Here is an 18,931-nt window from a genome sequence, read left to right on the forward strand (position 1 = left end):
ATTGTATAATTATGTAAACATATAAATATATATATATATATATATATATATGTATGTATGTATGTGTATATTTGTTTAAATATATTTTGCCGAAAGTAACCAGCACTTGTTATTTTTTTCTTTATTTTTTCTTTATTTTTTATTTTATTTTTTATTTTATTTTTTATTTTATTTTATTTTTTCAAATGACTGAAGTGACGCACTGCTACAATGGGAATATAAAGGACGGATTGTTTCACGGGTTCGGTATATTAATATATTCTCAGCATGAGAAATATGAAGGCGATTTTGTATATGGTAAAAGAGAAGGTAAAGGTAAGTTTACTTATGCTGATGGTGCAACATATGAAGGTGAATGGGTTGATGATAAGATACATGGTAAAGGTACTGCTAATTTTGTTAGTGGGAATATATATGAAGGAGAATGGGAAAATGGGAAGATAAATGGTTATGGTATTTTATGTTATAATAATGGTGATAAATATGAAGGAGAATGGTTAGATGGTAAGATGCATGGTAGAGGTACTTATACTTATGAAGATGGAGATATATATGTAGGAGAATGGAAAAATGATAAAAGACACGGTAAAGGATGTGTAAAATATAAAGGTAATGAAAATAAAATAGCTGAAACTTATGAAGGAGATTGGGTAGATGGGAAAATGCAAGGTAGAGGTACTTATTTTTTTGCTGATGGTGGTATATATGAAGGTGATTGGATTGATGGGAAAATGGAAGGTAAAGGTATATACAAATATTTAAATGGAAATAAATATGAAGGGGAATGGTTTAATGATATGAAAAATGGATATGGAACACTTACATATGTTAATGGAGAATTATATGAAGGTTATTGGAAAAATGATAAAGTTCATGGGAAAGGTACTTTAACTTATAGTAAAGGAGATAAATATATAGGTGAATGGAAATATGCTAAAAAATGTGGTGAAGGAGAATTAATCTATGCTTCAGGTGATAAATTTAAAGGACAATGGAAAAATGATAAAGCTAATGGTTATGGTATCCTTTTATATAATAATGGAAATAAATATGAAGGAGAATGGTTAGATGATCATAGACATGGTATAGGCACATTCACATGTAAAGAAGATGGTTCTATCTATTCTGGACTTTTTCAATTTAATAGAAAACATGGAAAAGGTACTTTAACATTTGTTAATGGACACATACTTCAAGGAATATGGAATGCAGGTGTACTAGAAAAGGTAATAAATTTTCAATTAAACCCATCTTCTCCCTGGAACGACCCCGACATGTAATCTTAAATTAAGGAAACAACAAAAAGAAAAAAATGAAGTATATATGTATGTATATATATATATATATATATATATATATATGTATGTATGTATGTATGTATGTATTTATTTTATTTTCCCATTCATTTGCCCCTAAAACCATATTAATTATTTCATAATAATTTAATATATATTATAATAATACAAATGAACATTTGATAAATGTTCAAAATTTTGTAATCCTCGTAAAATTTGTCAAATTTGTAATTATTTAACTAATTATTTTATTAATTTTTTATTGTTTCGTTTTATATATAACATACTTTATGTTTTACTTCTTATTTTTTAGACTTTTTTTTTTTTTTTTTTCAACGTGTTTTAATTTTTTTATTATCTATTTAAATTTCCGTTTTTTTTTTTTTTTTTTAATATATATAATATATATATATATATATATATATATATATATATATTTTATTTTGTTTACCTTTTCAATTTTCTTATATATATATTTTTTTTTTTTTTTTTTTTTTTTTTTTTTTTTTTTCTTGTGTTAAAATTTATTAAATTCCTTGAGCCTTTTATTTAATATTAATATTAATAATAATGAAAAAGGAAGAAAGAAAAAATGGGAAATTCCATGTCCTCATTTACCCTTATTAAATAATTAAATAAATATAATAAATATATCTATCCCTAAAAAAAATTGTAAAAAAAAAAAAAAATGAAATAAATGGTGATCATAATTATTTATATCCCTTAGGAAATATTTAAGGAAAGGAGGAAATATTCTACGCATATTATATATATGTATATATATTATATATGTATATTACCAGTATTATTTCTTGTGAAAAAAAAAATTAGGGGGAAAATCATATTGCTAAGGTAAAATTATTGCTAACTGTTATATATCATACCCCCCTAAATATACATAATATATATATATATATATATATATATATATATATATATATATATATATATATTTATATATATATATATATTTATATTTTTTTATTTATTTATAATTTTTAAATATAATAATTATTTAATATTTAAATATCTATAATATAATTTTGTATATTTTTATAAATATAGAAAATAAAAAATAATGTGTTTTTTTGTTATTTCGCATAATTTTCAAAATGATATATTAAAACATATATAAGTGTATATGTGTAGGCTAAACACATTTTTCTATCTCTCTCAAAAAAAAAAAAAATATATATATATATATATATAAATATTTATATGTATATTTTTTCTTTTTTTTTTCCTTATATATATTGTTATACCCACTTAAATATTATTATCGTTGTAATGTGTTAATTTGATATATATATATATAAGCTTCCTTATTATTTTACTTTTTTTTTTTTTTTTTTTTTTTTTTCTATTCCTAACCTCAATTAAAATTGACCGTGAAACACTCCACTGAGGAGTTGTATATATATTATATACACATATAAATATAAATACATATATATAAATATATACATATAAATATATACATATATATATATATATATATATCCATATTATTAATATTATATATAATATGTAAAAGATGGCTAGCTGTAGTGGAAATGTTAATTTTTCATTAAGCGGAAAAGAGAAGCGTATAGGTTTAGAATCCGTTTTAGAAATTGCATTTGATGAATTAATTTCAGAATTCAAAAAAAAGTTTCTACAAAAAGTAATAAGAGTATTAGAAGAAGAAAAATATAATGACAATTTAGATATTATGAATGAAAGGAGGAAGAAATTTTTTTTGAAGAAATATGAAGACGATCAAAGAGAAGATGATAGTGAAAATGAAAATGAAGCTCATACTCAAAATCACAATCAAAATCAAAATCACAACCAGAGGGAAGAGATTATGATAGAACAAAAAAAAAAAATAAAAAAGGATTATAATTCATCATCAAATGATAGTACCTTTGGTGTGTATTTGAAAAGTATTATAGATAGAAATAAAATCAGTTTATTGAAAAAATTAGAAAAACAAAAAGAATTAAAAAAAGAAGAAGAAAATAATAAAATGAATTATTATAATAATAAATATAAAAATGCAATTATAAATTATGATGAAAATAAAGAGAAACATAATATTTTAAATGATAAAAATCTACATAATAAAAAAGAACAATCTATGAATGAGCGAACAAAATTAATTAAGTATACATTTGATCATAAAATTAAAAATGATATGTATTTAAATCCTTCTGAATCTAAATTTAAATATGTAAATGAAAGGATAGAAAATTTATATAACATAAGCAATGAATTAAGATATAAAAAGAGAAGAGAAAGAAGTAATAATATAAAATATATTAAACATAATGAAAATGAAAATTTTAAAGAAAATGCTATAGACAATGAAACAGATAATGAAAAAGATAATGAAAAAGTTAATGAAAAAGTTAATGAAAAATATAATATCATCAAATCAAAAGAATACAATAATAATTGTAGTAGTAATAATAATGATAATAATAATAATTTTAAAGATAATATGAGACAAAATATTATTAATAATCATCAGAAGAATTATATATCTTCTTATAATAACAGTTTTAAATATCCTTCTAGAAGTCATATATTTACAGAAAGATTTAATGTTCAAGCGTCTGATGAGAATAATGATAAGAGTGATAATATATATGATATATTACATAAAAAAAATAAAAATTGTAATAATATTTATGAGAATATTCTCCTTTCATCGAGAGGTGCACATAAATTACTATCAAGCAAAAATATAATAGATGAAGAAAAAAAACAAATAATAAATGATAATATAAATATAGACAGTCCCCATAAATTTAGTGATGCATCTAATGAAAAAAATAATGATTTGGAATCTAAAAAAAAAAAAATGAAATTAGAGAAGCCATTTTCTTTTGATCTACATGATAGTGATGACAACTATGTAAAGGAAAAAAATAATATGTACGAGCAGGTGGATTTAAGAAATAATATATCACAAAGGCATTATAAAAATATAGAAGACTTCAAATCATGTCAATTGAAAAAAAAAATTTCAAATGAAAAGGAAATTGTTGAAAGGCCAAATAATAACTTGTTTTTTGAAGTTATAAGAGGAAAGAAAAGAAAAAATATGCCAGGATTTGAATGTAAAGATTGTAAGTCATTTTATAATGAAATATATTCAGATGATAATGAAGCGAAATGTGGACACAAGAATTTTTTCTTTAAAAATGAGCAAAATATCAAAAAGAAAATGACCACTGATAAAGATATAAGTTGTAAAGATAGTGCAACGAATGATATCAATAATGTGGATAATATGAATAATGAGGATAATATAAATAAGGAGGATAACAAAAATATGGAGGATAACAAAAATATGGAGGATAACAAAAATGTGGAGGATAATATAAATAAGGAGGATAATATAAATAAGGAGCATAATATAAATAAAGAAGATAGCACAAATAAGGAGGATAATATAAATAAGGAGGATAATATAAATAAGGAGGATAATATAAATAAAGAAGATAGCACAAATAAGGAGGATAATATAAATAATGCCGATAATTTAAATAATGAGGATAATTATTTATTAAACAAAAAAGTTAATATGAATAATTCTAAGAATAGTATATATTATTCACATTCCTTATCCTCAACAATTTTGAATGCTCAAACAGATACTGAGAAAACATCATTGAACATAAAAAAAAATGGTAATATGTTAAACTATGATAATATAAATAAAGACAGTGATTTAGAAAAAGAAAAAAAGAAAAAAAAAATTATACAAACCTTTTCACGACATAGATATCATAATAAAATTAATGACTCTCCAAAAAATTTCTGGAAATTTGATTTCTTTAAATAAAAACATTATTGAACAGTTTTATTTATAAATCAAAGTGATTTGTAGATTTTTTTTTTTTTTTTTTTAATTAGAAAAAAAAAAAAAATATATATATATAATATATATTATATATGTTATGTATATATAAACATATATATGTATATAGTTTTATTATTTTTTATTTATTTATTTTTATTTTTTTTTCTTAATTTCCCCCCTAAAATTATGCTGCACGATTTCAATGTTTGGAGAAAATTAGATGTAAATATTTTTTATAATATTATATATAAATAAATATATATATATATATATATATATATTTATTTATTTATTATTTTTTTTTTTTTTTTATGTGTAAAATATATATATATATATATATATATTCATATTGTTATTTTATTATATTATGTTACCTTTGGACAAAATTTTATAACTGTCTAAAAAATATTTTTTTTTTTTTTTTTTTTTTTTTTTTTTTTATTGTAATATTTGTATTATATATTATATATATATTTTTTTTTATATAAATAAATTTTGTTCATATGAAGATTGAAAGTAAAAAAAAAAAAAATTCCATGTTTATATAAATATCGATAATTTTAAATGTGAATTTTTATAGAATTTATTAAATATATATATATATTTATATTTTTAATTTTTTCTACTTTTCAATTTTTTTTTTTTTTCGTGTTATAATTTGTATTATATTATATATATATACATAATATATATTTATTTATTTATTTATTTATCTATCTATTTTTTTTTTTTTTTTTTTTTTTTTTTTTTAACATTAGTGAAAATACATTATTATAATATTATACATATGAATAAATATATATATATATATATATATATATTTTATTTTGTATATTTTTTTTTTTTTTTTTTTTTTTTTTCTTTATTTTTAAAGATAATAAAATAAATAGTGAACGTTTATATATATTAGTGTTATAATATTTTAAATATTCGTTATGTCTTTTTATTAATTTTTTCAAGTGTCTAAGGCTTTTGTTGAAAGAATAAAAAAAAAAAAAAAAGAAGATAACATGATATAATATAAATAATATAATATGATATAAAGTATAATCTATACATATATATGCGCATCGTTTATATGTGTAACCATATTATTGTAACAAATTTTTATAGTTATCATTTGTTCAATGTAATAAAAAAAAAAAAAAAAAAAAAAAATCAGCAATAATAATAATAATAATAATAATAATAAAAATAACTATAACAATAACAATAATAACAACAACATATTATTAAAATAAGAAAAATAAAATATATGAACAAAATAAAAATATAATTATATATTTGTATACAATATTTGTGCAGCGTGATTCTACATATATATATATAATTAATAATTTCAATAAAATATATATATATATATTATATGTACATATAAGATATTTTATAATATACCTATTTTTACGTATAAACATTATCATTATTTTTTCTTATGTTTCATAAAAAAGAGTAATGAGAAAAAAATATATTATATATATATATTATATATATATAATTAATGTTTACATTATGATTTATATACAACTTTTTATTGTTCTTTTTATTTATTTTTATTTTATTTTTATTTATTTTTTTTTTAATTTATTTTCTAGGTTCATTTTGTTATTTGTTTTATTACATATGTTTATGTAGAAATATCTTATGAGAGAAATAATTTTAGACGCATATATATTTTATAAGTACAAAGAAATAAATCACTGAAATATAAAAATATAAGACATGTCAACTATTTTTTAGTGTTAATTTTTTTGTATTTTTCTTTATAATTGTTTATGTTACCACACATATGTATATATTGTATTATATATCATTTTTTTTTTTTTTTTTATTTTTTTTTATTTATATATTAAAAAGATTGTTGTATAAATATGAGTAAAAAAAAACGAGCGAATCAACAAAAGAGGAAGAAGAAAACAGAAAAAAAGAAAAATGTAAAGTTATAAAAAAGAAAAAGTACAAATAATAAGATGTATACATTGATAAGAATATGTGAATATTTTTATTTATATTTAATATAATATAAAATTATATAATTTATTTATTTATTATTTTATTTATTTTTTTTTTTTTTTTTTGGTTTGTCCTATTATAGAATTACAACAATATAGAATCCGAAAGAGGGGGAATTACATATTCATTGGTTAAAATAATAAAAAAAAAAAAAAAAATATATATATATATATATATATTTATATATATTTTTATTATAGATAAATGATTATCATGACACAAACTTTAAAAAAAATTTTTATATAAAAAGTATAAGGACAGATGGAAACTGTTTATTTAGGGCTGTGTCTGACCAATTATATAACCATGAAGAGAATTACAAAGAGATAAGAAAAAAAGTGGTAAGAAGGAAGTGGAAAGAAAGAAGAGGCTTACATATATATATATACATATATATGTTCTTAAGAATATATTTATATATCAATAATGATAATAGAATGCATATATTTATTATTTTGTTTATATATTTGTTTAGGTAGAACATTTATTGAAAAATGAAGAACTGTATAAGAATTTTATTGAGTATGATGAAAGTTATAAATCGTATATAGAAAGGTAAAATTAAAAATATATATATATATATATTTGGAAATGATTTAATATATATATGTGCATGTATGTATATTTTTATTTATATATATTTTTTTTTTTTTTTTTTTTTTTTTTTTTTTTTTTTGAAGAATAAGTTTAGATGGTACTTGGGGAGGACAATTAGAACTTCAAGCAGTGGGAGAAATTTACAAAGTAAAAAAGAAAAAAGAAAAAAGAAAAAAGAAAAAAAATATAAAAATATAAAAAGCATACATATATACATATATATATATATATATATATATATATTTATGTATGGTTTATTTTTATATTAACCTAGGTCAATATTTTAATATATCAAGAAAATGGTTGTATACTTGAAATTAAGAATCACAGCGATGATAATAAATGTATACAATTACATTATGCTTCAAGTGTAAGATATAAAAGAAAAAAAAATTATATGTAACTACATCATATATATGTATACACATTTATACATATAATATATTTTCATATTAATTATCTTTGTTCACTTTTTTTTCTAGGAACATTATAATAGTGTGAGATTTAAAAATAGGGCCCTAGACAACGAATTAAAGTCGATACTAGACCTAAGAGAAATAGTAATAATAATGTGAAACATAAAAAATATATTTCTTTATATATATATATGTATTTATTTATTTATTTTGTTATATTTTTTTTTTTTTTTTTTATCGGTTAATTTTTCTTTGTAGCTAAATAATAAAGAAGATAATGATTCCACAAAGACCTTTTATGAAACCACAGAAAATGAATTGACTGATGAAAATGAAAGTGGACAATCTAATAACATAAAATATATACATAAAAAATGTGATGAGAATCATAGAGAATATTATTATAATAAGTTATTAAAGGATGAAGATAATTCTTATGATTTTATTCAAAGAAAAAAAAATGGATATAATACTTTTTCTTTTAGTGATTATGAAGATGATAATAATTTAACATCTTACAATATATTACACAAGCTTCATAATAATATGAAAATGAATAGAAAATATGGTAGAAGCAGAAGTATGCCAAATATAAATGATAAGTTTTTATATTTTATTTCTAAGAATAATAGAAATGAGAAAGTAGAAAGTGATAGTACTATTGATAACATGAATGAAAAGAAAAGTCTAGAAAAAAAAAAAACGAAAAAAAATGTAAAAAGGAAAATAAATTTTGTTCGATATAATTCATCAGGTGGAATGTATTACTATACAAAATATAATAATAAAAATAAAAATGAGGATATATTAAAAAGTGATAATAATAATAATAATAATAATAATGATAATAATGATAATTCTAGTAGTAATAATATGTTGTGTCTAGATGATATTTTTTGTATGTATCTTTTAAACGATTATATAGATAGAGAAAAAACACCAATAGTAAGATTTTATTTTGATAAGTCCTTTTATAAATATTTGTGTTTATCAAGTGTTATGCATATAGATCATATAAAAAAAAGTGAAAATAATAAATATTATAATAATATATATGATACTAATATTTTTAATAATAATAATTCTTATTATTGTAATGAGAATTACAATTTATGTCATTTTAATTACCATACAAATCATCCATTCAACAACAATAATAATGTCATAGAAGAAAGGTTTTTTTGTAATATAGGTTATTTATCACATTATGAAGTGAAAAATAATTTTATTAAATATAAAAAAAAGGATGATGAAGATTTTATGCATTTATACAGTGAAAAGATTTTATATAACACTCAAAATTCTTCTCACGATATATTATATAATAGTTCAAATCTTGATGATAATTTTATAAGTTCTAATAGCATAAAAAAAAAAAAAAAAAAAAATTATTTATATGATGAAGTATATTCTATCAATCACACAAATATCAATAATAGTTATAATAAAAGTGGGAACCCATTTTATTCTTTATATATGAAAGGAGATTCTTCGAACGATCTGAACAATAAAATAACAACATTCAAAAATAATGACAATATGAATGGTAATCAAATTAATGATAGTAATGTGAGTGTTAATAATACCATTTTGGATAGCCAGTCCGCATGCAAAAAGGACATAAAATGTGTAAACAATTTATTTATTAATAAAGAGAGATCTAATAATTATTATTCTCAGAGTGATCGGATTTTTAATATTATCATAGATGAATATGTTATAAGTATGGATAGTGATTTGTTATGTTGTTATATAAGTAATAGATATAACAATAAATTGATAAAATCAAAAAGTAGTCCAGAGGGGAAGAGTGAATATAACATTGATGATAATATATATTCGACATACAATACAAATATTATTGATAATAATAATAATAATAATAATAATAGGAACAATGAAATGGGATATAACAATATTAATACTTCCAATATAAATATAAATATCAATATAGATAATAATAATAATAATATTAATCATATTAATAATATTAATAATATTATCCATATTGATGATCGTAATAATGATAATGAAAGTAGATATACAACAAGCACTAATATAACAAAAGATCATCAATCATTTTTACATTTAAATTCAAAAGATTTATCTATGAAAAGAAAATATCAAAATAAAAAACTCATAAATATGTTTTCTAAAGATTTTTATTCAAAAGGTTTATTTCAATATTTAAATGCTGATTTTATTTTGAATGATGATAATATAAAATATATTATACCATTTTTTTCAAACCATAAAAAAATTAATATATTTAAAAAAAATATAGATAGCAATGATATGTATCTATATAATTATGTTATGTTCTATTTTTATTTAAATAAAGACAAAATATTAAATAAATGGAAATGCTCACAAAATTTATATGAAGAATTTCTAATAAAAGAAAAACATAAATATTATAAATTTATAAAGGGAAGAAAATATTCATCTATTAGAAGTAGGGATGAGCAAGGAGTTAAAATTATATCTATATGAATAAAAAAAAAAAAAAATAAAAAAATAAAAAAAAATAAAAAAAAATAAAAAAAAAGAGGTGGAGGGTGGGGAGTGACATATATAGAATTTAGACATGTGTGAAAAAAAAAAAAATATATATGTAAATATATATATATATATATATATATATATGTGTTTATTTATTCATTATTATATTTTTTATTATGTACAGTTTTTATAAAAATAATTAAGTTATCAATAAATATATTTTAAAGTAATATATTATGACGTAAAAATATGTTCTTAATGTTATATCACCCTTATTTTATTATTATTTTAATTATTTTATATATATTATATATTTTTGCATTATATGACTACATATACATGTAGACATATGTAAATGATTAAGAAAATTATAAAATAAATAAATATATATATATATATATATATTTTACATTTTGTATTTATTAAGCTCAAATATTTTTTTTACGTAATATTTATACACATGAACATTATTAATTTTTTTTTTTTTTTTTTTGTAATAATATATTAAGTGTATAAAATATAAATAAAAATATATATATATATATATAAAATATATTTATATATATGTGTGAATCGTTCGTGTATGTATATATAACTATATTTTATTTATATATTATAACTTTAATATTTTGAGATGTTTTAAAAGACTACTTTAATGTATATAATATTATTATATATATATATATTTTTGAATCATATCATTTTTCATTTTTATTCATATTCTTCATTTTTTTTTTTTTTTTTTTTCATTAAATAATAAACTCATATCAATAAAAAAAAAAAAAATAAAATAACGAAAAATATTACAAATTAAACAAATGAATAGTATTATTTTATTATTATTTTTTTTCTTTTTTTTTTGAAGAATATATATTTTAAAAAATTATAGGAACTTCAAATATATTAATGGTACATACATTAGTATGATATAAAGGAAAAGAAAAATATATATATATAATAATAATATATATGTATGTATGTATTTTTTTTTTCTATATATATATATTTATATATATGAGTAAAATAAAAAATGAATTTTAAAAAAATATAAGCCAATATGTTACTACATAAGGATTGACTTCAATTAATGTTTAGAAATATATAAAATATTAAATTTTTTTAAGTTGCATATATATATATATATATATTATATATTTTTTTTTTTTTACATTTCATTTGTCAGTATATGCTATTTTTTTTTAATTGAAAGAAATATTTCTTTTAAGAAAAAAGAGACGAATCTTTTTTTTTTTTTTTTTTTTTTTTTTTTTTTTTGAATTAAAATAATATGTACCATATTAAGGAGAATAACAAATAAAAAAAAAAAAAAAAAAAAAATGAAGGAACCAATACAAAATGAAATAGGAGATAGAAATATAAATTCATCGAATGTTGTTAGAAAGAATAATTTGAAAAGTAAGGAATATTTAGTAGAAGATAATAATATGAAAGATTTAAATTTTACATGTTCTAAAAATGTAGCCCCTCCTATAACAGTTATATTACAGGAAGAAAATTATATTTCCAACACATATGATATGATAGAAAATAATAAAAATAATGATATTAATAATAATAATAATAATAATAATAATAATAATAATATGTGTAAAAGTGAAATTTATATTTACAATATAAATAATAAGGAAGCAAAAGAAGACAAAGAAGAAAATATAAATAATAATATTATTATATATAGCAATAAAAAAGATAATGAAAAAAATAGCTGTTTAAATGATGTTATAAATAAATATTTAAATGATTTAGATAATCAAGAAAAGATAGAACCTAAAGGAGAACAGGACAACTGTGTAAACAATATAAATATTATAAATAATATAAATGATGTAAATATTACAAATAATATAAATATCACAAATAATATTAATAATAATTATTATCATTTTAATGATAATTCATATAATTATCATGAGAATGAAAATATAAATATGAATCCTTATTTAAATCTGCAAGGATATGTTTATAATACAACCATAGAGGAAAAACAAAATGATTTATGTGAACAGTATATTCCATATCCTACCAATAATATTGAAGAAAATATGAATAATTATATCAATGACATATACAATGAGCACTCCTATGGTCTATATCCATCATGTATGAATGATAATATGAAAAATGAAAATGAAAATGATAATAATAATAATAATAATAATAATAATACTTGTGTAGTGACATCCTGTGAAAATATATATGAATATAAGAACCTACCACTACAACAACAATCATATGATGAAAATAATTATTATTCATACAATAAAAAAAGAAGTAACTATTCAAATAATAATAAAACGAATAGATGTGACAAACATACAAATGAAAATAAATATCAAAGAGGTTTATATAATAAATCTTTATATACAAAAGATAAAAATAATTTATATAACAGTAGTAAAATGAAAGATCATAAATATAATGAGAAAAAAGACAAAAGAACTGAAAATAATAATAATAATAATAGTGACAATTATTATAATAATAATAATAATTTTTATGGTGACAGACATATTACATATAATAAGAACAAAAAGGATAATAAATTTGTTGATGATGATAAAAAACATAAAAGATATTCTGAAGAATCAGAATGTAGTATATTCAATGATGATAATTATCGTGTGCAATGTAAATTATATGGTGATGAAAAAATAAATATTCCTAAGGCATTAATAAATATGGAGCAATTAAGGTATATTCTTTAACATACCATACAACATAAATTATATAAATATATATATAAAAATATATATATATATATAAATATACATATATGTATATTTTTTTTTTTTTTTGTTATATATATTCATTTAATTTTTATATATTTCTTTACATTTCATACCATTTTAGTAATCAATGTGATGAAGAATTATATAAAAATATATGCTTGAAAGGTTACTATAATATGACTACTATTCAAAAATATTCCATCCCAATAATTTTAAAAAAAATAAATCTTATAGCATGTTCACAAACAGGAAGTGGAAAAACATTTTCTTTTTTATGTCCTATTATATCTAATCTTAAAAAAGAAAAAGAGATATTCCGTCCTTACTTTCATGGAGCATATGCATGTATATCTCCTTTATGTTTAATATTATGTCCAACACGAGAATTAGTAATACAGATACAAAATGAGGTAATACATATAAATAAAATATAAATATAAATATAAATGTGGAACTGTAAAAATTTATGTACACACACACATATATATATATATATATATATATATATATGTATATGAATTATTTTAGGTTAATAGCTTAACAAAAAATATGAGTATAGTTTGCATGTCCTTTTATGGAGGGGAGACAATGAAGGAACAAGTAAGTTACAGAACGGTATATATATGTGTATATATATTTATATATATGTATGAATATATCTACATATTGATATATATATATATATATTTATTTATTTATTTCATTTTAGATTGCCCAGATAAATGAAAAACAGGGAGATATTATCATTTGCACAGCAGGGAGGTTATTAGATTTATTAAATAGTTGTAAAGTAAGTCTTTCATTTATAAAATATTTAATTTTTGATGAAGCTGATGAAATGATATCTCTAGGATTAAAAAAACAAATGGATGAAATAATTTTTCAAAAGGATTTAAGTCCAAAGGATACAAGACAAACAATATTTTTTACTGCAACATTCTCTGATAAGTTAAAGGAGCACATAGAAAATTATATGAGCACTCCTTATATATATTTGAATATAAAACAAAAGAGGGAGATGAAGAATAGGATAAGAGAGGTAATAAATAAATAAATATATATATATAAAATATTGTTTGAATGAGAAAAGAAGAAAGAGAGGGGGAATATATATTTATATCATATTATTTATAATGATCATATCATAATACTTTTATTTTATATAATTTATTTACATATATATTTTATATTTTTTAGATTGTGAAATACGTACCTGCAAAGTCCAAATTTATTGAACTTTTAAAGGATATTAAAATATTAAAAGGACAAGCCATAATATTTGTAGAATTAAGACAATCAATAAATAATGTTTTTAATTTTTTAAAAACAAAAGGTTATAATGTGGATTATTTGCATGGTAAAATGAGTCAGGTTAAAAAAAATAAAAATAAATAAACAAATAAATAATAAATAATGAAGGAAGGTTGTAGAATAATATTATAAATTAAAAATATATATATATATATATATATATATATGGAATTTTATAAAATGTGCATATAAATATATGTATACATATATATATATGTTTATTTATTATTTTCTCTCTTGATATAATATTAATATTTTTTTTCAGATTAGGAGACAATCAGTATTTGAAAGTTTTAAAAATAAATCTGTTCAAATACTCATAGCTACATCAATAGCAGCAAGAGGATTAGATTTTCCAGATTTAGAATTAGTAATAAATTATGATCTTCCTTCAGAATTTGAACAGTATATGCATAGAATTGGAAGGACTGGAAGAATTGGTAAGAGTGGGATGGCTATAAATTATTTTAATAGTTCAAATAAAAAAATTATTGATAAACTTATTGATCATTTGAGGAAAAATGATCAACCGGTTCCTAACTGGTTGATCCACTTCAAGAAATGAAATATATATATATATATATATATATATATATATGTATTTGTTTTTTGTTTTTTTTTTTTTATTTTGTATAATGTTTTACATTACATAAATATTAAATATATATATATATATATATATTTATTTATTTTTATTTTTTTTTTGTTTTATTTTAATTATTTGAATAAGTAGGTATACTATTTTTTTTTTTTTTATTAATTTTATTATATATATATATTATATATATTTTAATTTGTATATATTTGACCATAAGACCTTTCTTTAAAACTTATATAAATATTTTCTTTTCTTTTTTTTAAATATTGATAAAAGATATTTTAAACATATATAAAAAAATACATATGTAAAAAGAATATTCATATGTATACAACTTTTTAGCGTTCTGTAACGGTTTAAATATTTAATTTTTTTTTTTTTTTTTTTTGTCCCTATTTATAAAAAGGGACTTATAATATTATAAATAAATAAATAAATATATATATATATATATATATATATATATATGTGTAATATTATATATATGTGTTATATTATATATATATGTAATATTATATATATGTGTAATATTATATATGTGTAATATTCATATATATATTAATTCACACAATAGTTACTAATATGGCCATTGAAATCTTATAATAATAATATAAATTTCTTACCTTTAATTATTTATTTTTTTTTTTTTCTCTCTCTTTTTTTTTTTAATCATTTAATTTTATTTTTATATTTATAATGATATTTTTTTATTTTATATTGCTGTTGTCGAAAATACGAACAAAATATATATTGTGTAATACTTTTTTTTTTTTTTTTTTTTTTTTTTATTTTAAAAATTTTATATGGTGTAAAACGAAAAAGTGTACTTTTTATTTGTGAAAATATATAAAATGTTATAATAAATATATTTGCAATTTATTTATTTATTTTTTTTTTTTATTATTCAAGCTTCATTAATTTATTCCCTTGGATGATATAATATATATATATATAATATATTGATATGATAATTTTATTATTTTTTTTTAAACTGGTTAAATATAAAAATATATTATTAATTAAATATATATATATATATATATATATATATATAATATCATGTATATTACAATAAAACAGAATAAAAGTAAACCTTTACAAGGAGAAAATTAATATATGGAAATATAAATATATAAACGTATGTATATATAATAATAATAATAAATATTGTTATTTATTAGTATATTATATTATATGATGTATATATTTATATAGGCCCCAAATAATTATTTATTTCTCATCAATATTTATTTATCATCTTATTTCCACATATATTATATATATATATATATATAATATGTATTGTGTTTATATTTTTGAGAATATAACCCACAAAGTATAATTCTTTTCTTAACAGGGAAAAGAAGAAACGTTCTCAACATAAAATAAATAAATAAATAAATAAATATATATATATATATATATATATATATATATGTATATATATTTATATACAATAAAATTATTATTCTGTGATTCTAGAAAGATCAACAATATATATAATATGTAATATATACATATATATAATATATATATTATATATTATATATATTATTTATATATATAAGAAGGGTATTATTTTATATATAATGTTATTATTTCCATTAAGAAGAATGTGAAATATAAATACAAAATATTATAAAATATATAATATATATATATGTATATTTTTTTTTTTTTATAATTTGTATATATATATATATATATATATACATATTTATATTATATTTCATATATATATAAAAAAAAAAAATGCTGAATGAAGAAAAGCTAGGGGAGGAAAATGACTTGCTTAAATTGAATAATGATACTAACGAAGATGCTATAAAAGATGAAGATAATAAAAGTAAAGAAAAAAAAAAAAAGAAAGTTCAATTTTCTGATAATAATGAAACAATATATTATGAGAAGGATGAAAATGAAAATAGTTATTTTAATTTTACTCTAAATAATTTTAATTATTTTGAATGTTTTTATAATGATATTTATGGTGATAATTTTAATGACAAAATTATGAGAAGTAATAATTATAATGATGATGTTGAAGAAGATGAAGAAGAAGAAGATGATGAAGATGATGAAGATGATGATGACGATGAAGACGATAATGACGATAACGATGAAGACGATAATGACGATAACGATGAAGACGACAATGACGATAATGATAATAACGATAATAACGATGACAAGGATGAAAATTCCGAAAATAATATTAATGATGAAGAAAATAAATCAGATGAAATAAACCCTAAAAATAAAAAAAATAATATTTGTAATAATAATAAAAATACCATATTGAATGGAATTAACAATATAAATAATGATACCAGTAATTTAAATTTAAATTTAAAGAAAAAAAAAAAAAAAAAAAAAAAAAAAAATATGAACAGTTCTATATATAATAATAACGAACAAGTTACCAAAAATATCTTATCATTAAAAAAAAGTGGTAATAACACCAATGTTGATGATTTAAAAAATGGCAAAAAAAATTGTTTATTATCTAATATTTTCTTATCACATGATGAAAACGATAATATAAAAAAAAAAAAAAAAAAAAATTTAATAAACATAAAAAATTTAAAAAATTTAAAAAATTTAAAAAATATAAAAAATATAAAAAATACAACAAATATGATAAATACAACAAATATGATAAATACAACAAATATGATAAATACCACAAATAATAATTTTAAAAGGGAAAAATTCCATCAATCATTCAATGAAGATTCTTCTTTCGAAATTAATAATATACAATCAGCTACCTTAAATGCTCAAGAAAGAACTATACATTATAATAAAGATTATTTTGGTTATGACATTGAACCTTTTAATATGAAAAATGAATTAACAGAAGGATATATTGATAAAGATGGTAATTATATTTATAATGAATCTGATAATGATGAAGTTGAAGAAGCCTGGCTAAAATCTGTGGATGAACAAGATCCACTCTCTACATTTTCTAATAATACATTACAAGCTCAAAAATTTCAAGAAACACAATCTAAATTTCATATGACATATGATAAATTAAATAATAATTTATTATCAATTAATATTTTTGATGCTTTATATTCTTTATCATGTTTATTAATAGATGAAAAAGAAACACCTATTAAAGCTATGATCAGATATAAAAAAGATCTAAAAGTTTGTAAAAATTATCTTAACGAATATGAAATTAAAATAAATAAAATTAATTCCCTTGCTATAAATACAAACGCTGATCAAAAGGATCACTCGACAAAAGAGATTGACAAAAATAAACAGACACTCCAAACAGATTATGAGGAGAAGAAAAATTCATTACAGGTCAGAATTAGAAGTACGTTAGCTAGCCATCTTGAGGAAGAAAGTACAAAAGAGGGAAGCCCAAAAGTGGAAGAACAAATAGGTGATGATATAAAAAATAATGATATAAAAAATAATGATATAAAAAATAATGGTGATATGAAAAATAATGATATAAAAAATAATGATATAAAAAATAATGTTGATGATTTGATAGAACAAAATAATAATAATTGTGATGTAAAAGACCCAGAAAATAACTTGATGAATCCATCCTTAGACACCGAACATGTAATAATAAA

The 18,931-nt window shown here is 18.3% G+C and overlaps 5 protein-coding genes across 5 annotated transcripts in view; all 5 read left to right on the top strand.

Annotated features, from left to right (window-relative positions):
• Nucleotides 1-185: 185 nt before the first annotated feature.
• PADL01_1029600 (MORN repeat-containing protein 1) lies at nt 186-1,280 on the top strand (the record flags this gene model as incomplete). The annotated part of the gene is made up of 1 exon (XM_028682372.1): nt 186-1,280. The coding sequence occupies one exon, from the start codon at nt 186-188 to the stop codon at nt 1,278-1,280; it is 1,095 nt and encodes a 364-aa protein (XP_028538656.1).
• Nucleotides 1,281-2,829: 1,549 nt separating this feature from the next.
• On the top strand, nt 2,830-5,127 carry PADL01_1029700 (conserved Plasmodium protein, unknown function; the record flags this gene model as incomplete). Its single annotated transcript, XM_028682373.1, has 1 exon — nt 2,830-5,127. One exon carries the CDS (start codon nt 2,830-2,832, stop codon nt 5,125-5,127), a length of 2,298 nt encoding a protein of 765 aa, XP_028538657.1.
• A 1,886-nt stretch (nt 5,128-7,013) lies between these two features.
• Nucleotides 7,014-10,661, top strand: PADL01_1029800 (OTU-like cysteine protease, putative; the record flags this gene model as incomplete). Its single annotated transcript, XM_028682374.1, has 8 exons — nt 7,014-7,076; nt 7,238-7,285; nt 7,356-7,496; nt 7,631-7,710; nt 7,836-7,899; nt 8,027-8,122; nt 8,235-8,312; nt 8,427-10,661. 8 exons carry the CDS (start codon nt 7,014-7,016, stop codon nt 10,659-10,661), a joined length of 2,805 nt encoding a protein of 934 aa, XP_028538658.1.
• Nucleotides 10,662-12,007: 1,346 nt separating this feature from the next.
• On the top strand, nt 12,008-15,296 carry PADL01_1029900 (DEAD/DEAH box helicase, putative; the record flags this gene model as incomplete). The annotated part of the gene is made up of 6 exons (XM_028682375.1): nt 12,008-13,383; nt 13,542-13,830; nt 13,949-14,020; nt 14,130-14,459; nt 14,618-14,791; nt 14,997-15,296. 6 exons carry the CDS (start codon nt 12,008-12,010, stop codon nt 15,294-15,296), a joined length of 2,541 nt encoding a protein of 846 aa, XP_028538659.1.
• A 1,785-nt stretch (nt 15,297-17,081) lies between these two features.
• The window catches only part of PADL01_1030000 (conserved Plasmodium protein, unknown function), a gene marked incomplete at both ends in the record, with an annotated part of 2,694 nt that continues 844 nt past the window's right edge, over nt 17,082-18,931 (top strand). Inside the window, one exon of the mRNA XM_028682376.1 lies at nt 17,082-18,931. This exon is cut by the window's right edge and continues 844 nt beyond it. Within this exon, the coding sequence (XP_028538660.1) occupies nt 17,082-18,931 (1,850 nt within the window).

The sequence above is a fragment of the Plasmodium sp. gorilla clade G2 genome (assembly GCF_900097015.1).
Source record: "Plasmodium sp. gorilla clade G2 genome assembly, chromosome: 10".
NCBI classification, from domain to species: domain Eukaryota; phylum Apicomplexa; class Aconoidasida; order Haemosporida; family Plasmodiidae; genus Plasmodium; species Plasmodium adleri (nom. inval.).